The 27,596-nt window shown below is 32.2% G+C and overlaps 1 protein-coding gene across 1 annotated transcript; it reads right to left on the bottom strand.

Annotated features, from left to right (window-relative positions):
* Positions 1-320: 320 nt before the first annotated feature.
* LOC107441124 (flavin-containing monooxygenase 5) lies at positions 321-24,705 on the bottom strand. The gene is made up of 4 exons (XM_043051942.3): positions 23,863-24,705; positions 6,703-6,976; positions 4,924-5,205; positions 321-855 (listed from the first exon to the last, which is right to left on the bottom strand). Exons 1-4 carry the CDS (start codon positions 24,487-24,489, stop codon positions 431-433), a joined length of 1,608 nt encoding a protein of 535 aa, XP_042907876.2. The 5' UTR covers positions 24,490-24,705; the 3' UTR covers positions 321-430.
* Positions 24,706-27,596: the final 2,891 nt, after the last annotated feature.

Consider the following 27,596-nt stretch of genomic DNA (forward strand, 5'->3'; position numbering starts at 1 on the left):
CGAGTGTTTTGCCAGATTGTTTAAAGTTGGATAGGCCGAGTTAAAATTCCTTAGACCTAATTGTTATTATAATTTGAATACCTAAATAGTTTTTCAAAGATTGAACAATGTTATAAAATACATTCACTTTATAAATAAATTCAAATTTGGATTTGGAAATTTATAAAATTCATTTAACAGTTAGTTTTAAACAAACATCAAGCCTTAATTTACAAGACAAAATAGTTTTCAGCTCTATCCCCCTGAATAAAATATTCTAGTACAAAAATAAGGAGACTAGAAAAACAAATGTTTGAATAAAACGAAATTTAAAATACTCATTACAACTAAATAGCTTTAATTACACACAAAAAGTACAATAGGAATAAAAATAAAATACTAAAAAACGCAATAGCTTTCTACACAATATACAATATGCTAATTCATAACTCTAGGCAACCATGGCTAAAACCATTGCCAAAAGTACAATACTAATACTGGCCATTAAAATTTTGAGGATATTGAGTTCTTCAGTTTTCTGCTTTGGCATCTTTCTAGTATCCAAGGCAGCTACAACCCTTTCGTCTACAGTCAAAAGAGCTTCACGAGCACCTGCCCACGCATTTGGACCTTTTAACCTATATTGATAAGGAACGCAGGAGCCGAAGACGCATTGATAAAATAACAGAGGATCATTAAAGAACATGGATGTGAGATCTGGTTTTACACCAGCTAAATCTGCTAATTCGTCCATGTAGTTAATCCAATCCACTTGAATTGTGTGGCGTGGTCCAGAGAAGTAACGTTTCTTCATTTCACGATCTTTTCGTCTGACATCTCTCATCATTTCCTCCTCGGAGGGTAGATTGATTTTGCCTGAAAGGAAGATTCATACTGTTAGAATTTTAATCATAAAATCACGGTAAAATATCTGGCAGCAGTCTGTTTACCCAATTAACCGTACATTTTGAGGTTAGGAACATTTCTCGAAATTTACGGTTTTGAAACAGTTTACATTTGGTATCGTGAAAAAGCAGTGATTTCGAAACTGTACGGTTTTGTAATCATTAACACCGAGCACGACTTCAAATGGGTAAAAATGTAGTTTAACTGTTCATTGGAGTTGAAATATGCTAGGATTTTTATTCGGTAATAGACATTGGAGTTGGGTTACGTTTCGTAAAATGGACTGCGGCTTAGTTCATCTTGTGGCGCCATCTATTTAGAGATATGGGAAATACTAGACTGTTTGACTATCTCTGTGTGAACTAAAAGGTTCGTATTTTAACTGTCCGGGGTCACCAGCTGGGGAGTGCAAGACATTAAAATCTCTTCACGTGTTGAAGGAACGGCCGAAAAATTGTGGTGACAAGGAGGGGATTTGAACATCAGTTCAGCCGGTCATAAGATTGCCAGTTAAGTCTTTTCAGGTATAGTATGTACCCAGTGGCAAAAAACTAAGCGAACTTCATAAAGTGGGCCTAGTTGGCGGGGTTAAAATTGTGTTATTTAACCGCATTAGGTGGAAACAGTGGTCCTTTATAATCCTTTTTGTGGTTGTTTGACTGTTATGGTTGAAAATAGTAAAATAGTTATTAATTTTTCGGTAAAATTTCTAACAGTATAGTAGCAAAATAAACATTAAATTTTAAGCAAGAATTTTAAATTTAGAAATTTAATTTATGATTAAATAAGATTTATTACGATTATTAAATAGTTCAATGTCTCAACAGTTTCAGAATTTCCAAGATTCATAAAAAAACATTAAGATGTGTTTAGTTTATAATACGTGTATTCGATTTTATTCAAAACCCACAGCTTCACGATTATATACAACTTCATTAATCATCAATCTGAACCTTTGATGCTAAATAAAGCTGAACTGTCATCGCTCACATTTGAGAACATTTTTCTAAAAGTAAAAATATAGCACATTTTGTAACGAATTTCATACTGATAGAATATATGTTTTCAAATTTTATGTAGCTTGTTCTTTCAAAACTGCCTTTCTTCTGAGCTGTTTAAACAACCTTTTACTCAATTTATTGTTTTTTTAAGAAAAAAAAAACAACAAACTGTATTGATTGAATATGAAGTGTAATAATACAAAACCAAGGAGCGATTATCTATAGAGGAAAACAAAGTACTTGACACTAAGTCTGACGAAAAAAAAAAGGATAAATTATAAAGTTGCATTAGGATCGTGATACTCGTAATTAATGTAAAATTAATTTAGTTTCTAATTAATGTAAGGTTTTTTGTTTTAGCTTAATTTTTGTTTCAATGTTCAACTCTCGTAAGATATGTTTAGTTACACTTAAACTTAACAATCTAAAATTTAATTCAAAACCTAGAAAGATTTATTTTTTTATTATGCTGTCAATCAATTTACATATGTAAACAAGAATTTGAGAAAAGCATTGATTATCTTATATTACTCTTATCTTGAACTCTTCAAAATAAGAGAGCAAGATAGCGCTCTTCATCGAAGATCTGCAGCTTCAGGTTTCGATAACGATATCAAGGACCACATCATTCGTGAGTAAAATCAAGGACTGATAGCCGTGGCCTTCGGAGTCAACTATACTGCTCTAAACGTAAATTACATTACGGACGTAAGGTAAACTGATTAAACGGTGCTGTAAACTAAATCTGACGCGAAAAACGAACAGAGGGAATGATTAGAGAACTAGAGGATCTTTGGATTATTATTTAATAGATGATAAACTTCAAAATGGTTATTAGAATTACTTGCACTAAGAGGTTAATTTTATGCATACGAGTTTAAATCAAAAGCAAATTTTAAGTAATTGTTTTATTACAAAAATTAATTTTACACTCACTGTGTGTGAACTGTAGACAAAAAATATTCATTTGTAAGTAAAATTACGAAATTATATTAGGTTTTTGTCGTTAAGGAACATGTATTTTTCTGAAAGCGAAAGTTTGATCCAACTAATTTTATCGCACAAAATTTTCTGATCAAGCCACCAACAATTTCCCTGAAGATGTTTTTTTTACTGAGATTTATTATCGCCAGGTCAGATAATTGACGTATGTTTTCATGCACAGATATTTGGGCAGGGGCGTTTATCCAGGTTTTTTTTTTCTGACAGACGTGAAAAAAAAAATATGAGAACATTTCTAAATGAAAAACTTTAGTTTTAGCAATCACTATATTTCAATCAGATTTCTTTTCAAATACTCTTTTCAAATTTTCTTTCTTTGTTTGTTGCTATTTCCCTGTGGTTTTTACAAAATAACTTCGATATATTTAATACGCTGTTACGAACTTGAGATATCACTTTTGGTCGCTTTCGATTTGTGACGATTCTATCGTAAAATTACGACATTTGATAGCTTTTTTGTAAGCTAGCATTTTCGGTCCTTTTCACATTATTTTGAACATTCGAATACTTTTAATAAGATGTTACTGCGACGTTTGAATTTGGGTTACCACTTTTTGACACGTGCGATTCAAAACGTCTCCATAACGGTCGCGTAGTTGAAGGATAATTTTTCCGACCTTCAAGAGTCGTGAAGAGTTTTTAAACAGCTATTTAATAAGCTGTCACAACACACGAATTTCGAATTCAAGTCTTGAAGGTTTCGATGCAATTATAAAAATCACGTCGCTTTCAGATTTTTTTTTTCGTGAATCCGCTGTGGAACAATTTTGAGCAATCATTCTTATAAAGTGAAAATTGGTTTCCGAATTAGAATGTTGCAAATGGACCGTTTTTACAAATTAGTATTGAATAGAAGCCGCAAATTTTCGCCTGAATCGAATTGTTTGGGATAGATATATTTCTTGTTCTTAATTTGTAAACCTAACAAGTAGCTACAAATATAATTGAATTTCAATGGCAGGGCAACGCTGCATCATACATTCAGAGATGCCAACTGTTCCGGACACGCCAAAATAATTAAAAGAACTGTAAATAACTACAAAGCAAATTTTACAAATATTTGACTATTTTTGCTTGCTTTTTAAAAGGTATAGCATGACATGAATACCATAAAGTGGGGAATTATATAAGCTTGCGAATTATCTAGAAATAATGGTGGATAAAAATCTACTAAATTGAATTTATTAAACCAAGAATCACAATTGATAAATTACCCAGGGCTCGAAAAAACTCAGAAATTTTACCCGTCTCCGAGGACGGCTTGTCCAACAATGCACCCGTCCTCCGTTGAAATTAACCAGTCGCTTTTAAATAAATAAAAATATAATTTTCTCTTATTTATTACAAGCATTTATATAAATTGCACAATGAATTAGTCGTTACTAGGAATACATTATACAGTAATAAAAGAAATACTAGGTTACTAATAGTAACCTAGTATTTTTTTTATGAAATAATTTAAATGACAAGGGTCAAGTTATCCGAGAGTACTGCGTTTTTTAAATGAATCAAACATGACGTTTGCCAGTTCCACAATCAAGCCAATGATTTACAGAGGTTTCTGCACAGAAATCTGAAAGGGGTTTTCCATTTAGGTAGATGTTCATAATTGCTATTAAAGCTTCTTGTTTAAGACCAGTACGTATTGTGTTTTTTTGTAAGTTTATTGCTACAAAGCCCCTTTCAACCGCTGCAGTACTCCCAGACAGAGAAAACATCAATGCGCAGTATGTTGCTGTATTGTGGGTCATTTTGCTGCCTTGTAACTTACAAGACTCTTGTAAGATAACAAAAATTGAAAATGTATCACGAACATTAACGAGAAATTCGTCGTCCGCGGAGAATTTTTGACCGTCGAGGACGGGCTGTTTTTCGAGCCCTGAAATTACCACTTTAAAATAAATATTTGCTAACCGGAGCAAGTTGGTATCTCTGTACATATGCGTGGAATATTAATTGTATAATCCGTAGATTAATCAAAAAACTCAACTGGTTCGAAATTAATTGGTATGTTGCAAAAATCTATATTTCTTACCAGCCATGTGCAAAGCAAATACTCTGGATTGAAGTTCAGATATTGGCATGAGAGGTCCAACCGGTTGTCCCAAACCAATCAGAACTAATGTCTGATGCTTCAGTTTGGGTGGAAAAGCGAATTTGAAAAGTTCTACTTGATTGTCTTCCACCCATACTATATCCTTACTGAGGTATGGAAAGTAGATTTTGTATCCAGTTGCCAGCACCACTTCATCTACTGCAATCTCTTCATTTTCTCCTTCAAAGATCACACCTTTAGCTGTAAATTCCTTGATGTCTCCTAAAAGTGATTCAGACAATTGAAAATTTCAGTATATATTGCACATATTTAAATATCTTAAAAATATGCATAATGTTTTGATATGCTAATCTTCCAGTAGCAGCATAAAGAAATTTGGTTTTGAGAAAAGAATTTTAAAATAAATACATATTTAATATAAATTTGGAGCATTTCATAAAAAAGTACAGACATAATTTCTCTATTTTCACTAAATTTAGAAATTTTTTGATGCAGAGATAAAATTTGAAAAAATTATTTGTACCAAGTATGTACAGAGCGTCATCAAACCTTGTATTTCAAAACTAGTCAATTTCCCAAGCATCGTTTAATTAAATAGCTTAAACTTTTTTCTAAAAAAGTTATCGTTCATTAACTGGAACTATTTAATTTTTTTTATCCAATTAGCAAATGCTTCTACGTATTCGAAAGAGTAATTAGCAATAAAATATTTGGTAATTTAGAGATAAAGGTTTGCACAGGTTTTTTTGTTGGAATACGTTAAATTTCTGATGGACTATATTTTGTGTTTTCTAGTTTTAATCCTGACAATCGATGCATGTAGATTAGTTTCGGTACTAAAAATCTCATCTAAACATTGCTTTAGAAAAGCATTCAATAAATTAATAAAGTAATCAAACTCGTTTAATTTCGAATAAATTTAGTTGAACGAAACCGGAAATTAAACCAATCATAATTGAAACAAAAATGTATACCAAAAGAATTTAAGAAGTATGCATGAAAAAATTTTTTTGTTGCTAATACTGCGTATGCCAAAACTTAAAAATTCTATTCCATAGTACTTCACAATGAAATAAACTTCAGATTGGTTAAATAGAAAATTTGCTTCCTTTGTCACTATATTAAGGCTGTAGAAATGTGCAAATGGTTCGAACTTTGACACAACCTTTAACCATTTATTAACCATTACAATATTAATCAACGATTAAACAAATGAAACTCAATGAGCGATTTAATATGGCTTTCCGGGGGTGTAGTTTAAGGAGTCTCTCACACCGCTGGTTGGAGAGCTGTGGGCACATAGTTCGATCCTGGTGACTAACAAAATAATTGGAGTGTACATGTGCAGCGAGGTAAATCTGTTTTGGCTGAAAGTTCTCTCGCTGATTGTTTTGTAAAAGCCTGGAGAGAGGGTTACTAGTTCATGCGCTGTCCATGCAGTCTGACCAGGATCAAAATTACATGACATTTTTACCACAGCCTTTTAAGATAGAGACTTAATGGAACTAGGAGCTTTGCCATGATTGGATAATTATGTGGGACTTGATAGATTGCAGAAGGTCATAAAAAGTGTTCAGCTGAACTATCGATTTAAAACAATTCAGAAATTTTAATTACAAGCTACTAATTTATTAGCCTATAATGTGTGAAATTTATAAAATAATTTACAAAATATTTTCCTTTAAGTTGAGACATTAAATATGCACAATTTGCAACAAATTTAATAGCCAAAAAAGAGCATGATCTCATGCAGCTCACCTTTAACTTCAACCGTACCACTGAGTATTCTGTTAGGAAGAGCATCGTTGACCATTGGATGTTGGCCGAATATGTGATGAGTTGGTTTCATTCTATACAGCTCATGGTCGAATCTGTTGTTGATTTCTCTTTCGGCAATGGCGCAGACTATGGGATATGGTAAATTATTGAAAAAGAAATTTAGGAACCTCTTCATCAGGTGGAGATCAAAAGGCTTGCCTTTGGGACCTACTCTATGAATGACCCAGGCTCCTCTTCGTGTGCTAAGATAAACCTATGGAAAATTCCCAAAAATTAATAATCTTTTAGAACTGTATGGAAAACAATTTAAGTAAACAAGATTAGATTTCAGAGTAAGTTTTTATGAGCTTAAAAATATCAAGAGCCTCTGGTGTTGGATTTATAAAAATAACTCGCAATTGCTGTTCTTAACTGGAAAGTAAGGATAACGTAGTCTCAATTATACAAAGCAATTCAAAAGTAAAGTTTAAAAAAAAGACTATCCAATATGAAATATTTTTAAAATAGTAGTTATGAAACCTCTGAAACCTATTTAATAATATTTATTAAATATGTTTCTTGAAATTTTTTTTAATACTTCTTGGTGAATTAATTAAGGTCCTCACATTTAAAGCAGGCATACAAACCGTATAATTAAACAGTGTGCAATTTATGTAATCAAAAATCTTAATTTCCAGTAATTATAAATAGAGAAAGGAGAGATTGAGAAAAAGAATTTCACATATTGAATTTATGCATTTTAATTTATACAAATTAAATGCTTTATAGATGTGGCGATCGGATGTATGAACTGTTTAGAAGCTCAGCAGGTGGTTCAAGATCTTGAAAAAGGACATTTACATCAACATAAAATTTGCATCAATATATCCATACATGGATAAGAAGCAACCAAGTTAAATGTTCATACTTCAGTTGTAAAAAGAAAAAATTTAAAAAGTAAAGTTCACTAGGGTACCTCGAGGTCATACAACTTGTCTTAAGAAAAAAAAAGTTTTATTGGAATAATTTCACACGCTGGTAAGAGACTACGCATCTACTCAAACTACGCCTATTCAGAAGTCAGATATACCCAGCATGAGTTTTAAACGTCTACAACTTTCATTCAGAATCTGAAATTTATTTCAATTGTTGCTTCATATACGTGCTATTGCTTTTAAATTTTAATTTTGTATTCCACGATTGATAATCATGGAATTCAGATTGAGTTTATTAAAATCTTAATTTAGAGACTTAGAGTTTTGGACTGATTTTTCTGTTAACATAGAAAAAGCATTAATACTCAGTCCAAATAAATCCAGCCAACCCTTCTCCAAATATTTATAAGTCACTTTCTGGATTTATTAGAGTTTTAAATGATTCTTCGAATTTTAGGTATATCATTTCCAGTTGAAGGTTGTATTCTCACTACCAAAAATAGTTTTATTTGAAATCCGTAAGTGTTTACTTTTTACTTCACACATTATGCTTCCGAAATTACTTAAAAATTGCGGTCAGCCGTTAGTTAAACTATGAGTTTTAATTGTAGCTCATTAAATTAGTGGTACAGAATGTCACAAGACTGCTAAGTTTCGAATAGATTTTTATAGGATCAGTAATTTCGAAAATAAAACATTAAAAACTCATTTGCAGCAGCCATTTCGTTCTAAATGAATGCAATTTTGATGAATAATGTAATTTATTTTATTACAAAAACTATTAGGTTGTGAATATTTTTTTTCACGCCTAATTAATCGTTTCACAATTTCCCCCCGAACTTTGTAGCTTTAACAAAAGGAAAACAATTTTGTATCAGTTATCGCAATCTGCAAAGGTTGCAAAGTAAATGTGATAGGGAATGATACGGGTATGATAGTATACTAGTAACAGATTGATTTAAATAAAAGTCAAAAAACTGATAAAAACAAAGAGCTTTAAGACGAACTTTGTAACATCGCCCATTTAAAGATCACGTGATTACTTAACACTAATAAAGATTTATGGAACCAGTAAGAATTCAATGAATATTTTTGAAACTAAAAATCCAAATTTTGCATGCATATTTATTAAATAAAACACTTATTGTTCATAGAACAGGAAATGATAACCCGAACAACTTTCGACTTTATAATCCAATTTTAATGAACTAAAGGGAAATCTGTTTACAAATAAGCTAGTGCAAGGAATAATTCATAACAAGAGATCGGACAAGCAAACTTTCTCTGAACATAAGGATTTCCTCTGAAATTCTCTTTGGAATTTTTAGTGGTCAACTAGGAGGGTTTAACGGATCGTGACGTATGTGGCAGAAGTCTAATTCTTAGCTACAGATGGCGCCACTGGAAAACAAGTGCACCCCTCTGTCTTAAAATTGACTTGTTAGTATTGACAGGTGGCATAAGAAAACTACAAAAATATTATTTTTGTTTATTCCACATCCTAGAATGAATCGAGCGTTTCCATACTCGCACACATGGTAACCATTTCCATTTTTATCAGATTTACCGAAAAATTTGAAGTCCGCTATTCTCTAGTTTCACTTAAAATTAGATTTTATTAAAATTTTTTAATCACATCAGAAAAAAATCTGCATGAAGTTAAAAATGGACTAGTTGTATTATCTGGCTCTAAAGTTATTTGAAGTTACTGTTCTCTAGTGTATGAAGCTGTTTTGAGATTCATAAAACTAGAAAGAGTGCTTTATGTAAGTTTATTGTATATTTTTGAGATTAAGTTTGAACGTACTTTCCAAACATGCAAAAAAAATCTCTTCAAAAGTTCTGGAGTTTTTTGTTCTAATTAACAAATCATAACGAAAGAAAAAGCTCTAACAATTGAATATTTCGACCTTATCCGATTTTTGTAGATTGCGATCTTCATGGTCTGAGTTGTTAATCTTAAAATTAAACAGTAATTTTTTCTGTACTCCACTCAGGGAGTTAGCCTAAGTAACCACTAATACTTATTCTCTTCATCCGGTTTTCTATTTGTTTTTGGGTCTGGGTTGTAACACTGTTCTTTGTGTTGCGTTATAAACATAATTATTTTTGGCGTTTTATCTCTTCAGACTTCTGTTCCATTAACAAGGTTTTTCGAAGCTCCGTCGCCAAGGAAAATAAAAGTAATTGTTTAAGTGCAAAACGATGCAAACGATGTAAAATGAAAGTAATTGTTTAAGTGCAAACTCTTGAAGCAAAACGATGATTTTAAACTTTAAATCTTGCCACGAAGAATTCCCTGGGCTTTGGAAAGGACAAATAACTGAAATATTTTAAAAGTAAAAGTTTTTTTTTGTTGCTAATTTGGCGACATTTTCCCTACCCAGATGAAAATTTCAATATCCCTGCGTATTTTGAGAATGGGCAAATTTTTATAAGCCTAGCTAATGCAGCATTGGAGTAAGTTTTTCAACATTAAAAAATTAGTCCACGAAGGCTTTCAATTTCGACAAAATTTGTTTTTCCATTTTGACGTTTTGTGCTGTTTTTAGAATAAGCATACGCAGCGCTGGCTTTAGATAGGCTAAACTGTTGTAACAGTCATGAGTAACTGTATCAAACTCCTAGCAGTTATGAAAATAGCATATTATTCGCAAAAAAAAAAAGCAGAATTTCGTATGACAACGAAGTTTTTGAAAAACAGTATTAAATTACTTTCACTAAAATTATAGGAAAATTTTTTTGTTTAAATTCATGTAAATAAAATAATAAAACTACCGTAATAAAAAATTTTGTGTAGCCGAACACTTTTTGAATTTTAAAGTAATAAACATAAGTACCAAATATCCTTCTAAAGGCTGATTTATTGATTGATTGATTGATTGAATGTAGGGTTTAGTGGCGCAAGGTCCAGATGAGGACTTCTAAAGGCCGGTTAAAGTTTCTTTAAAATTACAATTGGTTTTGATTTGCGTTAATTTTGAAAATATGTATGGTCAGTGTATGCAATAATTAGTTGACGTTAAAATAGCTATTTTCAGTTAATAAAACATGTCATGAATATGTATTGTCAAGTGTTGTAAATATACACTTTTGCAAAGTTTAAATGCAATTTTTTTTAACATATTCAAAGTGTACGGGGTTGAAAAATCCATAGCGGCAAATGTTTAAAATTTAAAACATTTTTTTGCAGTACTTAATTTATATTTTATAACTTAACGTACAAAAATACCATAAAAAATCCAAAAATGGATTTAAAAATACATATTAAATTCTATGGATTTAGTAATATAAACCTATTTTATTTAATGTTCAATTATTCACAGAAATTATTCTAAATTATTCACCTTTTCGTCCACCATAAACTTTTCTCTACCTAACCTACTTTACCTAAGTAGAAGTGAAAATTGAAGTTTTTTTTTTATATGCTATACAAAGGTAGTTCTAATGCAGCTGCAAATTTCAGGGACGAAGTTGTACTAACACAATGGAGTATTTTTCATATTTATTGATAATGTAGAAAGGCATTGTCTCATAAATGCATTTTTCGAATAGGCGAGCTTTTTGGGTCGGGATGTTTGTTATTTTTGTTAAGTTAAAATGTCAGTGAAATTCGAGGAAGTTAAGTCTTGTTTTCGCGTGGAGTTCCTAAATGAATAAAATTTTTGAAAACTTACAAACAAGTGTAAAGTTAGTCTATTTGGATTCGATGAGAATTTTCTTTTTCAAATCTCATATATAATATTCCCTACTTCAAAGATGAGTGTACTCTGTAAAACAATTTTAAAGAAAATAATTAATGCTTGTCAGTAACATAGATTCTTCTATAAGTCTGATTTCACTTTAGCGATTAATAATTTTGTGTGTAGCTTTCAGAAGTGTTTACAACTTAAGAGTTTAAAAACGGTTCCGATTTCATTTTACGGCTACGGAACCCTAAATGATCGAGCATCTTTTGGCGGAACCCCAAACATAAAATATATAAGCAGCCGTAAACATAATTAGTAAAATTACCAAAAGTTCGAAGACTAGTTTTTCTGGAGAAGTGTCAATGATTTTATTAAAAAAATTTCTAAAAATAGGCATACATAATATTTAGAATTTCGTGCATCTGATGACAGTTTTACGTATGCTAGTCAAGACAGTAATAAAATTAGTTTGTTAGCTTTAACAACACAATAATGGGAGATTATGCTCAAATGTTAAAATTTTTGACACAATGTGATTTTTATACAAATATTGAATGCTAGTGACTCAGATTTTCACAACAAAATTAGTCTCGAACACATTTTATTGGGCAAGTTATTAACATTACACTACACCAGTTTTGATATTTATTAAAAAAATAAACTTTTGCAAGTTCTTGATTTATTATAGGAAATTGCTTTATTTAAATAGTGGCAGTAGTTATATGCGATATTTCTAAATTCGCATAAAATACACAGTTTTACACTAAAATATATAGATTAGGTAATGTTAAATATACAGGTATCTAAAAGCAAAGTAATTTCCGTTTGCTTATTGTATCTTTTAACTGTAACTATTAAAGGAATTTCTTTTAACTGTAATTTTAAGTAACAGGATAGAATTTTACGTAAAGTAAGAAAACAAATCTAAATCCGGATATTATTTGTTTATTATTTTGACGATTTTTGCAGTCTAGTGTGAAAGTGGGTTCGTTGTCCTGTTTTCAAGAGCAAGGCCGACAAAACTTGATTAACCCACTTTTTGTTACGTCATATCTTCCTTTTCTTAAAATCAGTCAAGTGAATCAACAAGGAAGCATGTAGTAAAATGCAGTAAATTTCACAGCATTTAAAAAAAGATTAAGATAACAACCACTTCGTTAGAACAGCGGAAATGTTGTATATACTCGTTGTATTCAAATTTGCAAAAGATACACCCATTAATTGATAACGTGTAATAAATACAAAGTTTTAATCTCAAAGAATCTGAGAGATTAGTTTAAAAGAATTCGGAGAAGAAGTCATTCAAATCGTTCCTTTTAATGAGGGAAAATAGTCAAAAATTTTCAGAAATATCAAACTATTTCGATAAATCTTTATTTGATATTACTCAGAACAAACTAGTTTGTTTTTAATAAAATTAATCTTCGAAATATAGATTCTTAATTTCACAGTTGTTTGAAGTTAAGAATTTCTTAAAGGGAATTTTGACAATTAAATGTCCAATTAGTTTCAATGGTGGAAAATCTACAGTATTGTAAAAAATAGTATATTGAACTACACATAAAATATTTTGACTATTATGACTGTCTTCTGTATTCCCATTGGATAGAAAAAAGAACTACATGATGATATACAAAGATGCAGATTTTTTTTAGAGTCATCAGCTTAAAATTGACGAAAATTACAACAGTATTAATCGTTATTTATTTAAAAAGGTTTTTTCTAGTAAAATTACAATCCGAGACACCTTTAATATTTCTCTATTTGAAAATAAACCAAGAACCAATTAAATTATGATATTATAACTATAATATATCATAACTAGTGGACTGCGCCCCCTGGTCGCTAACGCTCACCAACCCCCGAAAATTGCTACGCAATCTTATATGGTTTGCTTCGCTCGCTACTAACTTAGGTACATTGCAAATGCACAAAATTCTAAGAATTCAAAACAATCATTCAAATCCATATAACAACTTTTTTAAAAAAAAATATTACATATTTTTAGTAAATACTAAGTCATTAAAATAAATTTGAATTCAAATAAATGACATGTAATTCGTTAAACCTATTAGAAATGTGCTATAGTATAATTCGTGATATAAATCAAAAATCGTCAAATAAATTCGTAATATATAAATTCGTGAAAAAAAGCGCTTTCGACAAAATACTAAAATAGAGATCTATCGACAAAGACTACTCACTTCTGCCTAGCTTAATAGTATGAGATTGCCGCAGCTGATGCTCTCTGGTTATTTCAGTTTCAGTTCTTAAAAGCGCTATATGTTGAGCCACCTCAGCTAGATTTGGCATGTGACATTTTTAGCGGCAATCATTGGTCGATTTTCTAATGTTGCCCATTCGGGGAGATTTAAGGCTTTTTTTGTCGCCGTGGAAGAGAAATGGTAACGTAAACAAAACAAAGCAAACATTGCCACCGGCGGAAAAGAAATACAGCCAAAATTTGGGAGCCACGTAAGAGAATTATATATATTAGATTATAACAGTCGTTGAACAGCAGAACCAATTTTCAGTTTGCGACTACTAATGTTCAACTCCGTAACCTTGTAGTTTTGAACCAATCCGGAAGACAAGGAAACTCCTGGATCAGTATCCCCAGAGGTATGATTTGTTATGGGAACATGGAGGACTTTGTGACTCGACAGATTTAACGTGCATCATTCCCATTTACTACCCGGGGAGTCATCGGTTGGTAGAGATCGAATCCTCGACCTCTTGGACATTGGCCCAGCTCCCCACCAACCAGGCTATCTCGGCCAAGTTAAATTATGGTAAACATAAGTCGTGGTAACCCAAAGGTGACGTCATTGAAAGCAATGGTAACCAGAAACGAAAGCTTCAGCAAAACTGAAAATCTTTGTCAAACCAGGGAGACTTCCAGATTCTAAAATTTAACCTTATTCTGTTATTACTATTATAATCTAAATTTAAAATTAAAGGTTTAAAAAACAACATTTTTATTCTATCACAAAAGTAATATCTTAAAATTACCTTACTAGGCAACATTTTATGATAAAGATATTTAGTTACCATTTTCAAATTATTAAAAGTTTGTTCGTTTTTAAAGATTTATTTACTTTTAAAATAAGTTATGTGAAATGGCGTTCAGTCAGGTGAATGGTATTAATATACAAAATATTTAAAATTCTTAACCAATATTAAGAATAAACTTAATGCACAATTTCTAAAGAATCTCATAGGCGAAAAATGTTTGGTGAGATTTTCTAACAACCTAAAATTAAATAAGAATTTCAAAAATAAGTGTATGTAGTTGCTATGGTAACCGAGTGAAGATGTTTAACTTCAACCGAATAGAAATTGAAAGAAATTAGTGGAACCAAATTTGCATTAATACAATCAGGGCCGTAGCGAACGATAGATTTGGAGGCAAAATTGCCAGATTTAAAATCGCTTTAAACCAAACTAACGATCAAATTAAAAACATCAGATTTTTAATTTTTTCGTATTTTATATTTAATTATAATTTTTTTAACGATCCATTTTAAATTATATATTACTATTGATAATAAAAACCAAGTTTGAAACTAGTTTTCCCCTACTAATTACTCAAAACCTTCAAGCATTTCTACGTAAAAATAAAATAATGTAAAATAATTGTATTTTGGTAATAAATACTTTGCATTCAATAAATCACAAATTAATCTGATGATTTTATTTTATTTCATGACCGTTGAACAACTGACCAAATTTTGGGTTAACAACTACTAATGGTCAACCTTGTAATTATGGGCCCAATCCAGTAGACAAGGAAGCTTCTTGATCATGTATTGGAAGAACTTTCTGAAGGAACTAACCCGCCTTTGCGTTGCGGAGAGGAAAACCACGAAAATCTCTCATGGTTAGTTTTACGGCAAAGGGATCGTCTACCACTGAGGATATTTTACGTCAGCACTGTGGTCGGTGCGAGCCGAGTGCGGAATTCGTACGAATCAGCGAGCTACCACGGCTCAATCGATGTGATTTGAAGAACTTAAGTCAAATTAGAAAGGAAATTCTTTTTTCAATAACTTAATTCAGAGCCGTGATCATTCAGCTTTTTTAAGCATTGCGAATAATAATTGTTTTGATTTTATTCAGTAGTCATAATATCGTAATAAACAACTCTAAAATTTCATAGTCTAATTACGGTTTAATTTAAGAGCCGCATTTGCAATTAATTCAGATATACAGTTGTCTGTTTTTAATTTCCCTTCCTCTTCATTTAAAAAAGGATTGTCAGGCTTCAGATTATGGACTAATAAGAACGACTATTAGACTAGATTAAAAGGGATATTATGAAAAAGTACGGAAATGATTTTAGAAATCACTTTGCTAATTGGGTTTAAAACACCATGTTTTTCAAAGCTTTGTAAGATATCGGAAACGGATAATAAAGCAATTAGAGTGGAAAGAGGAAACACAACGGCAAGAAAAATTGAAATCGAATATTTATAAGGATGTTTAATAAATATTATTCTATTCTAAGGGTTGTATCTTACTGAAGTTTTCTTTTTAACCTGCTATCCTTCGGGATTGGCGAAATGTAAAATTGCTTGTCAAAAGCTCGAACTCGGAGTTTATAATGTACTGAAGAGTTCATATGCGTACTAATATGATAATTGATACGTATAATTACGTCCTTACAATCTTGGATCGCTGGAGTTAGAAAGGCTTGTTTTAAACATAGGGAAGAGTCTGGTAGCCCCGCCCACTTGAGTATTGCTTATATTTCTGTATAATATTGAGTAATAATCAATATTTTTGTATGTTTCGATTGTTTTATCATCTAATTAAATAATGCAAAAGGAATAAACCAAAAAAAGAATAGTTTAACTTAAAAAAATAGAAATTTAAAAAAACATGTTTTTCAACTCTTTTCAAAATGTGTCGGGTAGCCCCGCTCAGTTACAAAAATTATGTTTTTTTACTGTTTTTTCAGGTGTAAATGAAAATGACCAATGTATTGACAATAGATAAACCTCATTTATAATTTTTATCACAAAATTATCTTAATTTCATGACTACTGCATTCAACATATTTTCAAAACTATTGTTTACCATGTTACCAGCTGCATAAATACTTGAAACTTTGAAAATAATCTTTTTTTAATATAACAATTAATGTTCGATGGCCCATTGACTTGAAAAATATTCTATATATATGAAATTGACAGTGGGCGGGGGTACCAGACACTCCCCTAATACTGTGAAGGGGTAAAGGATACTGTACGTACAGTCCTGATGAGATTACTACTAGGTTTCCATGTTATAAACTAGCCATACATAAGAATACTTTTGCTATTGTATATTTTTCAATCATTTTAAAAATTATCTAAATTTTAATTTTCTTCTAAAACGTTCTTGCAAAATAAAGGGGATAAGAAATTCGAGTAATTTTTAGGGGTTTTTTCACTCAAAAATTCCTTATTTCACGAAAACTTTTTATTCATATATGGCACAAATGATGCATATAACTTCTTTTTAACTTAATATTCAAGTAGACTAGATATTGCGTAGGGGAGAGTGGCTCACCTTGGGACATTTTTATTTTTGGTATAGCTATAATTGGTTAGCAGTAATAGTTAATGAGGATTTAATGTTCTCAGAATTATTGGGAAATACATTCGGAGGAAAGCCAGTAATTAGTGAGTTATGCAATGATAACAGTGATTATTGTTACTTGCAGCTTAGAGGAAATGAACAGTGAAAGTGACAACAAAACATTTAACTAAAAGAAAAAAGTTCATCTACAAAAATGCAGTGAAACAAGATTACATGGAGTTTTTGCTCATATCAAATTTGCTGGTAAAAGATCTGTTGTTGCTTTTGTAGGTAGCGTCGTTGAAAGAGGGAGATGAGAAAGACTTATCAGATTAGAGAACAGTGAATCAATCTTAAACATTAATTTATCCCGATAAAGACAAAAATCATGCATAGATTCAAATGACATTTTGTTAAAACTTAAGCAGATCAAAGCTTTGAACGTTCTTTAGGTTTGGTATTTGATTCTAAACAATTGAATTTGCATACAAGAACTTGAAGCTAATAAAATAAAGTTTTACTAGCAAAATTAGAAAATGTAAATTTATTTAGTTATACTATTTTTAGAAATTTTCTACTTAACTTTTGACATCTGCTTAACAGTCCCAAGATGCCCCACTAGGAGGTACATCTTGGAACAAAAAACAAGATAACTAAACTTTTTTTAAAAATTTTTCCATGACAGATACGAAAGCAAAACGTAGTTAAAAATGTTTTCAAATGTTACAAGAATATCGGGTAAAATTTTGACAATAGTCAAAATAAAAAAATTATAAGAAAAGAAAAAAAAGTGTCCCAAGGTGAGCCACTCTCCCCTACTATGATGTTAACAAAAATGCTTGTTAACAACGAAAATTCAAAAAAGTCTTTCCTAACAACGGTATAATTAATGAATTATGAAAATGCTATGGAGTTATGAAAAATTGCATCAGTATTTCAAATCTAATAAAAGTTACCAAATTCGACAATGAAGCAGTATGTTCCTCTGATAATCATTCTTATGGTTTATTTTAATTTTTAGGAAACCATATTTCAGCTGATTCATTTTCAGTTTATACACATACTAAAATCAAATTAAACTACATAGATGCTGTTTCAGAATTTGGAATTCTACTGTCTGAGATAAGATCCAAATTTTTTAGACTATTAAGAATTTTTTTTTATTAATGGCGGGCACTTGAGATGTATTGTCCCATTGGCCAGGAGTGCCAGAACTGCTACTCTCTTCTCGTTACCCAGTGGGCACCTGTGGCGAAGCCACGTCTGTGGAGCAGCATCGCCCATGTCACACAACCACAAACCCGTTTATAGGGCGGGTTACATTCACGCAAAGGAGAAAGGACATAGAACACAGAAAGAAACATCCATGCCCTGAGCGGGATTCGAACCCGCAACCATCGGCTTCGCAGTCAGGCACACTAACCACTCGGCCACCTGGTCGGCCTATTAAGAAACTACATGAAGAAAAAAAATTCCTTTTTCATTCATTCGCTACATATTGTCAAAATAAAATTCAGATCGCTACATATTCAAATAATTAATAATCTTTTGTTAATTTATAAGGTCACAATTGCTAATAAAATTTATTCATTAGCAATAGTTCCGCCAAAATAAGATAGATTATTTAGTGTTCCACAGTTGGAAAAAAATTGAGAAGCGCGGCCCTAAGGCATTCAAATTGGTTTTATGTTTCCCCATAGAAAAAACTATATAAAAATGGGAAATAGATGGCATCTAAAAAAAAGCAAATCATTTCGGCAAAAACCCATTGTGACTCAAAGTCTTAATAAATCCTAAGTAAAAAGTATGAAGAAAAATTTAAAACTTTTCTACGGTGAATCGGGTTCGAATCTCAACGATGGCTGGTTGATACGAATTCCGCATCCGGCTTGCACAGATCATAATGCTCACGTGAAATATCCTCAGTCGTAGACGGATCATGGGTTAGAGTCCCCTTGCCGTCAAGCTAACCATGGAGGTTCTCGTGGTCTTCCTCTCCATGTAATGCAAATGCGGGTTAGTTCCATCAAAAAGTCCTCAAAGGTAAATTTCTCCCAATACTTGATCCATGAATTCCCTTGTCTTCTGGATTGGGTTCAAAATTGCAAATTTACGGAACAGAACATTAGTAGTCGTAAACCCAAAAATTGAGTCGACTGTTCAACGATGGTTAAAAATAAGATAAAATAAAACTTTTCCATGCGCCTGCACGAAAAAATAAGGAAATATTGGTAATTTATTAAGTTCATTTTAGTTTTTATTTGAATGGAAACCATATTTTAGCTCGTTCATTTTCACTTTATACAAACATGAAAATCAAATTAAAAGGTGCAGTTTCAGAATAGGTAATTCAACTGTCTGAGATAAGACCCTATATTTTTAGACTACTGATAAAACTACGAGATACGAAAGACTATGATAAAACTAAGATATGAAAAAAACTTTACCTTTTTATTTACTACATGTTTTTAAAATAAAATTTTGATCGCTACACATTTAAAATAATAATTTTTAATTAAGGTTCACAATTGCTAATGAAATCTATAAATTAAATCTCTGCGTTCCGCCAAAATAAGGTAGATTATTTTGTGTTCCACAGTTGGAAAAAAAATGAGAAGCTCTGCACCGAAGCATTCAATTGTTTTCATGTTTCCCAATAGAATAAACTATATAAAATAGGACATGTGTGGCATTTGGAAAGTAAAGAATTTCCTCAAAAGCCAATTGTGAATCAAAGGTTTAACGAATCCTAAGACGAAAAAGCCTGAAAAATTAAAAAAAAAAACTTTTCCATGTGTCTGCACAAAAAGTAATAAAATATTGCGTGTAAAAAAATAAAGTATTTAAGAGGAAAACTTGCGGAGATTAAATAAAATTGATCTTAAAATGTGTTGCAAAAACTTAATAAAATTTTTAAAGAAAGCAGAGAAAGAGTAGATTATTTGGATTTATTATTGCTATTCGGAAACAGACTCTTCCTCTGCCTTCTTTAACACGCTGAATGCCACTGGGGTCACCGGTGACCGGCGAAGCAAAGGTTATTAGAAACACATAACTCAATTTTTAATTCCTTTAATTTTTTTATATTATTATAGTTACTAAAATTTTGAAAATGGATTCTTTGTAAATGATTTTTTGAAATGTTTGATGTTGTTGTTCATTTACGTTGCACTAGAACTGTACAATGGGCTATTGGCGACGGTCTGGGAAACATCCCTGAGGATGATCCGAAGACATTCCATCACAATTTTCATCCTCTGCGGAGGGGATGGCTCCCCCGCTTCGGTAGCCCGACGACCTGCGCGCGAAGTCGAGCACTTTACGGTAGAACAGTTTAACGAGGACCAATACCGCACACCCTCGGTCCCTACGCAGGCTGATCCAAGTGGTCACCCACCCGTACACTGACCGCAGCCAGTGATGCTTGACTTCGGTGATCTGCTGGGAACCGTGTCTTAACGATCAGTCCACTGCGGGACTTGAAATGTTTGAACATTTTGAAATGGGAAAATGGTAAGAAATTAATGCAACGCATTACTGACAAAAACCATTTTATCCAGACTGGCACCAGGTATAATTAGCGTGGCATTCTAAGTGCTAAAAATGTTAAGAAATTCTTGTAACACATTTCAAGATAAACTTAATTTAAAATACCTGAAAAATACATACCTGAAAAATTTAGCAGCGACCTATAAACTCGATTTTTGTAAGTTACACGCCTTATTTTTTTGTGCAGTTCCGTAGAAAAGTTAAAAATCGCTGAAATTATTATATTTCATTAAAATTTTCGCAAATTTTTAAGCTGTTAAGTTTTATAAAAAGAAGTTTTAAACGCATAATTAAACAAATAAACATGTGGCTTCAAATAACTTTAGAAATACTAACTCTGTAACGGAATCGTTCATCACCTAGCTTGTAAATATAACTAATCAGTGAAGAATGTGAAATAAACAGAATCGTTAAAAACTAGTGGGTTGCGTCCCCTGCTCGCTAACGCTCGCCAACCCCCGAAAATTGCAACGCAATCTTCTATGGTTTGCTTCGCAAACCAAGCTCGCTTTGCTCGCTACTAATTTAGGTACATTGCAAATACACAAAATTCTAAGAATTCAAAACAATCATTCAAATCCACATAACAACTTTTTTTTTAAAAAAAATTTACATCTTTTGTAAATACTAAGTCAATAAAATAAATTTGAATTCAAATAATTGACGTGTAATTCGTTAAACCTATTAGAAATGTGCTATAGTATAATTCGTGATATAAATCAAAAATCGTCAAATAAATTCGTAATATTTAAATTCGTGAAGAAAAGCGCTTCGTGAATAAAATACTAAAATAGAGAATAAATTCGTGAACAAAATACTAAAATAGAGATCTATCGACAAAGACTACTCACTTCTGCATAACTTAATATTATGAGATTGCCGCAGCTGATGTTCTCTCTGGTTTTTTCAGTTTCCATTCTTAAAAGCGCTATATGTTGAGCCACTTCAGCTAGATTTGGCATGTGACATTTTTACCGGCAATCATTGGTCGATTTTCTAGCGCTGTCATTCGGGGAGTTGAAATGAGGCTTTTTTTCTGTCGCCGTGTAAGAGAAATATATATATAGATATTATGGCGATGTAGTCCGCTGATGCTACAACGCTCAAATTGATCAATTAATTTTTCTGATATGCGAATAAAAAATTTAATGTTAAAAGTACGTGCAATAATCTTTTTGATCAAATAGAGCTATAAACTAAAACATAGTTTGTTAGGTTGTTGATCATAACATGTTGATCAAGGATGTTATCTTTGAAACAACCGATATGGTAGTTTATAAATTATTTTAAAAGTGGCCTTCAGGGTAGAATTTGTCACCCGTCGAACGCTCTGCAGCATATAGGTAGCTGGGTCGAATCCCCCTTTAATACTGGATGTGTCTTCGCCCTGTCTTCTCTGAATTTGACTTTTTCTTTCTACTTGACAAAGGCTTATAAGGCGGACTCATGTAATTAAGAGTACAAGCATGAATATATGCTTACCTGTAAATAATTTAAATTTGAAACAATGGTGACAATTAATGAGAAAACTCCATTTTCGAACGATATAATTGAAATTTTTTAAACTACTTTTAGAATGTAGGACTAAAATTGCAACCGCGATTCAATTTTCAAGACGATAGTATAAACGATTTAGGAGTTATCAGCGAGATACGCAAATTAATTTTATTATTATAGATTAAATTGGCTGTTAAATTAATTGTTTTTTTTACGCTATAACGCATAACAGAATTTCGCTATACAAGTGATGGAAATTTATGAATTTTTTTTAAAAACTCAGATTTTATGTGTTCGAACTATCGAACTTTGCTAATAAAATAAAAATTTATAATACAAACAGCGCATATTTGTGGCTTACTGCAAGATTCAATGCGAAAATTTTAAAATATTAAACCATTTTAAATTTTTTTTCCAATAATATAAATTGCACATTATAATATAAATTGCAAAAAGTAACTTTATAAATTTCGTAAGATATTTGTTCTATGATAAATGGATATTGCAATCTTGCGTTTTGATTTAGTTTATTCAGCCTTCTAAATCCTGTGAGACATTTCATCAAATTTTCAGGCATAATTTATCTTATTCCAGAGGTATTAACGTCTGGAATAAGGCTTATATGAGGTTTATGTAAATTAAAGAATAGGTGAAATAGTTCAACTGAATAAATATTTTCTAAGAGAATTAAGAGATTTTTTATGAAGCCACCTTCATTTTAGTTTTAACTTATGGTTTTAGTTGTCCATGTTTTAGTAATTTAGTTTTTTTAAAGTAGGTTATAAAGGCTCTGCTTTAAGATTTCGATTGATAGCACGTAAAAAATATTGCAAATTTTTTTCTTAAACTTAATTATAATTGTGCGATAATTTGTAGCACTAGTTTAATGCAATGTATCTGTTGGTATTTGGATGTTTTAAATTTACCTTTATTTTCCTTTACCGCCTACGAATAATCGTGAAAATGTTTTGTTATATTAGTTACACAAAAGATCTTTTTTCAGGAACCTTTGAATTTAAAACATAAATTTAAACATTTGGTACACATAACTAATTAATAGTACTATGTTAAAATTTAGTACATTTTGGTTCATATAAAGAGTTAAAAAAATAAAAAAGTTCTGAGACTGATTTTTTCAGTCTTTTCAACGTAGTTCTTACGAAAAGAAAGACTAAGATGAGCTTATTCAATTATATATCTTAGGTTTACATGAAACACGCTAAATTTTTAAAAAAAATATACTAAACTATATTTGCAAAGTTTTCGTTTAGCGGAAATCTGAAGAGAAAAATTGAATTTTAATTGAAAAAAAAATCTTATGAATTCGTAATAAAATATATTAGATATCTTATTACATTTTAAAACAAATCATTTGCATATTAATCTTTTTCTTAAGTCAAATAAATCTAAACTATTAGTATATAAAAATTTTATTTTTGTTTTACTGCCGGTGTTGATTTGCGGCTATGCTGTTTAATTCCGTAGTCTAGTATAATTTTTAAGCTTACTCAGAAGACTAAGGAACTCCTGATATAAACGTCGGTTTTTAGGGGGGGGGGGTGGAGGGATTCTGGATGTAACTAAACCGCATTTGTGTAACATTGCGAGAAAAAAACAGTCTCCCACGGTTTAAAATGACTGCGAGCAAACGTACCTTATGTACTAATTCATTTTATAATTATATTAAACAGCTGACCCAATTTTTAGTTTGTGAATATCAATGTTCCAACTTCATAGCTTTGTAAAATTGAAATTAGTCCAGAAGACAAGGGAACTTCTAGATTAAGCATTAGGAAAAACTCCTTCAGGGAAGAATTTTTGGTTGAACTAACCAGCGTTTGAGTTGTATGGTGAGGAAAAAACAGCGAAAGATTTGCATTATTGAAAAAAAATAAAAAAAGACATTCAAAATTAGTAACATAGCTCACCTGTGAAGCAATATTGCTTAATTCAACCGCCACATCACCGCCGGAGTTTCCCACTCCAACAACCAGAACTTTTTTATCGTCGTATCCATTAGGTTTCTTGTAAGAATGTGTATGAATAATATTTCCTTGGAATTCTTCCTGACCCGGGAATTTCGGAATTATTGGAAAAACGTGATGTCCAGCACACACCATAACTCCATCGAATATATCCTGGAATGGTTCAGCAGATCCAACTTTCTGGACAGTAACAGTCCATCGTCCAGTATCGTCGTAATCCGCGGTTTGATCAATTGATTTTACCTCGTGTTCGAATTGAATGTACTGCACAAGCCCAAATTTCTTGGCGTACAATTCAATATACCGAATCATTTTGGAATTGTGCATGTAGTTTGGATATTCTTTTGGCGGTGGAAAGTCACTAAAAGCACTCACTTCCTTGCTACTGTTGATGATTGTAGATCTCATCACAGATCCCAATCCATGGACATCTTCCTCTCTATAACGCCATAATCCGCCGATATTTTTAGTCCATTCGTAACAAACAGGCTCTAAATTTTGTTCCAAACATGCTTTAATTGCTGATAAACCGCTGGCCCCTCCGCCAACAATACAAATTCTTTTAGGCATTTTGTAAAAATTAAACGCTTTTGATTAAAATTCTTTTTCTATTAAGCGGTATTCGATGAAATGGCTAAAAACGAGCAAGTGTCTGACTTAAGAGTTATTTACATGCTTTGACCTAGTAACTGCTGATACAGATGAATAGAGATACTGCCAGGTCAAAAACATTAGAAGGTTTCGGTTTTTCTCTCTCACCCATTTTTAAAGAAGCGCCTCTTGTTTAGGGTTGCAATCAAATGAGAAAAATTTCGCCAAATTGCTATCAAAAGAGGATTTTTCATGCCAGAAAGAGAACTTTTCTTCTCATCTTTAGTTATTTCGATATTATATGGAAAAGAGAATGTTTGGGTAGAAAAGGAAGTAAAATAAAATTTATTTTGATAGTTAAAGCAAACACATTGAATGTTTTTTTTATTTGATTTCGGATTTTTAATTATTTCAATATTGTCTGGTAAAGAGAATGTTTTCTTAGAAAAAAAAGTAAAATAAAATTTTATTTTGAAAATCGAAGAAAATATATTGAATATTCTTTTTATTTAATTTATTTAAAATCGAGTAGAAAAATAGTTAATGTTTTGCGGGATTAAAACAGTAGAAAAGAGAATTAAGTTTAAAGCATTATGTAATTTCGTCTTTTAAAACTGTTAAATGATTAGAAAAAAAGTCAGTTTTCGAAGAATACTTTAAATCTGATGACTAGGACATTTTTCTCCTATCCTAAATTTTTAATTTTACGCTTTAAAATAATTTTTAGTATTTGTTTATTATTGATTGAATAATTTAACAGCATTAAAATTTTTTTGAATTGTGACGTATACAAGTTTTAATATTTTATGCAGCGTAGTTGTAAATGACAAAATCCAAATTTTTTCCAATCGGTCGCATAATTCTTGAGTGATATTGCTTGCTATTAAATAAAAAATATAACGTTTAAGTTTGACGTTTCAGTTCACAGAAACTGTTCACCCAATTTCGTTCAAATTTTGTATTTTGCAATTTATATTTAGTAATTTAATATGGTACAAGAATTTTGGACACTAAATTATCATTGATCTTTATAAAATTAAATATTAAAAAATAACAAAAAATTATTCTTTTTTAAATTAAAATTATCTCTGAATAACAAGTTTCAAAGTTCTGAAAAACTTTATTTTTAGCTTTAAAAGTATTAAAATATTGCGAAATATTCAAAAAGTAAATTTAGCATGAGAACTCCCAGCCTATTGGACTTTCCCATACACCAAATGTTCTATAAAGTAGAGGGATCGAATTAGGCCGAATCACTGAATGTATCTCAGTATTGTCTTTTCCTAATTTGTGCTTGTTGTTGTAGTTTATTTACGTCGCACTAGAGCTGCACAATGGGCTATTGGCGACGGTCTGGGAAACATCCCTGAGGATGATCCGAAGACATGCTATCACAATTTTGATCCTCTGCAGAGGGGATGGCTCCCTCGCTTCGGTAGCCCGACGACCTGCACGTGAAGTCGACCATTTTACGGTAGAACAGTTTAACGAGAACCAATACCTCACACCATCGGTCCCTTCGTAGACTGACCCAAGTGGTCACCCACCGACACACTGACCGCAGCCAAGGATGCTTGACTTCGGTGTTCTACTGGGAACCGTGTCTTAATGACCACTCCTCCGCGGGACCCTAATTTGTGCTATCTCTTCTTCAACTTGAAAAGAGCATTTAAGCTGACTTTGTAACGAGAATACAAGCCTGTATATGCATGTGAAAAAAAAATACAGAAATTCTTATTAAGGGGCTCAAACTTACAACCACTCTCATAAATATTTTTTAAGAGGCGTTGAATAGCCGACCCAATTCCGAGTTTATGACTGTTCACCTTTTTCCCTTGTAATTTTAAACCCAATCCAGAAGACAAGGGAACTCCTGAATCAGGCAATGGGACAATCTAGAATTCGTGGAGGAATTTTTTAGGGAACTAACCCGCATTTGCGTGATACGGAGAGTAAAACCATGAATTACTTCTATGGTTAACCCGATGGCAAGGCGATTCTATTTCATAAATCGGATCAACCAGCCAACGATTAAAAGCTATTCAACGCTAACGCGATTAAAGGCTGTCCCTTGAGTCATCGCGGGCTCTCTTCTAAGTTGTTGTTGTTGTTCATTTACGTCGCACTAGAGCTACACAATGGGCTATTGGCGACGGTCTGGGAAACATCCCTGAGGATGATCCGAAGACATTCCATCACAATTCTCATCCTCTGCGGAGGGGATGGCTCCCCCGCTTCGGTAGCCCGACGACCTGCGCGCGAAGTCGAGCACTTTACGGTAGAACAGTTTAACGAGGACCAATACCGCACACCCTCGGTCCCTACGCAGGCTGATCGAAGTGGTCACCCACCCGCACACTGACCGCAGCCAGTGATGCTTGACTTCGGTGATCTGCTGGGAACCGCGTCTTAACGATCAGTCCACTGCGGGACCTTCTAAGTATAATAACTATCTTACTATTATCCTAAATATAATAACTTTCTATCTCCTGAATTTAACAACTCTCAGAACCATATTCTCCCAATTAGAGTGCATTTCGATCCATCAGGTATTTGCTTTCTTCAGGTAGCCATGTGGAGGGCTAACGTTTTTGAGGCACGCCACTGAATTATTATTATTTTTGTGTTAGAGTTACAGTATATAGTACCGCTTGTTCAGCTTACCTAAAGTAGCATTTACGTATCAGTAGTTTGTGCGGGAAGCGAACCTGAGACTGTGAGATCTTTTATGTCTGTATGTTTTATGTATCTGTATGTGGTCCCGCAGTGGACTGATCTTTAAGACATGGTCCCCAACAGATCACCGAAGTCAAGCATCACTGGCTGCGGTCAGTGTGCGGTTGGGTGACCACTTCGATCAGCCTGTGTAGGGATCGTGTGTGTGCGGTATTGGTCTTCGTTAAACTGTTCTATCGTAAAACGCTCGTCTTCGCGTGAAGGTCGTTGGGCTACCGAAGCGGGGGCGCTATCCCCTCTGCAGAGGATTAAAATTGTGATGGCATGTCTTCGGATCATCCTCAGGGATGCTTCCCAGACCGTCGCCAATAGCCCATTGTGCAGCTCTAGTGCGACGTAAATGAACTACA

The sequence above is a fragment of the Parasteatoda tepidariorum genome, chromosome 5, assembly GCF_982258835.1.
Source record: "Parasteatoda tepidariorum strain Cologne lab strain chromosome 5, Ptep-v5.0, whole genome shotgun sequence".
In the NCBI taxonomy this organism is placed as follows: domain Eukaryota; kingdom Metazoa; phylum Arthropoda; class Arachnida; order Araneae; family Theridiidae; genus Parasteatoda; species Parasteatoda tepidariorum.

Excerpts from the sequence above, each read along its gene's own strand:
- LOC107441124 (XM_043051942.3), bottom strand. The coding sequence starts at position 24,489 with ATGCCTAAAAGAATTTGTATTGTTGGCGGAGGGGCCAGCGGTTTATCA. Across the intron at positions 6,977-23,862 it reads TAAGCAATATTGCTTCACAG|GTTTATCTTAGCACACGAAG; the intron begins GTGAGCTATGTT and ends AATTTTCCATAG. Across the intron at positions 5,206-6,702 it reads TGGTACGGTTGAAGTTAAAG|GAGACATCAAGGAATTTACA; the intron begins GTGAGCTGCATG and ends AATCACTTTTAG.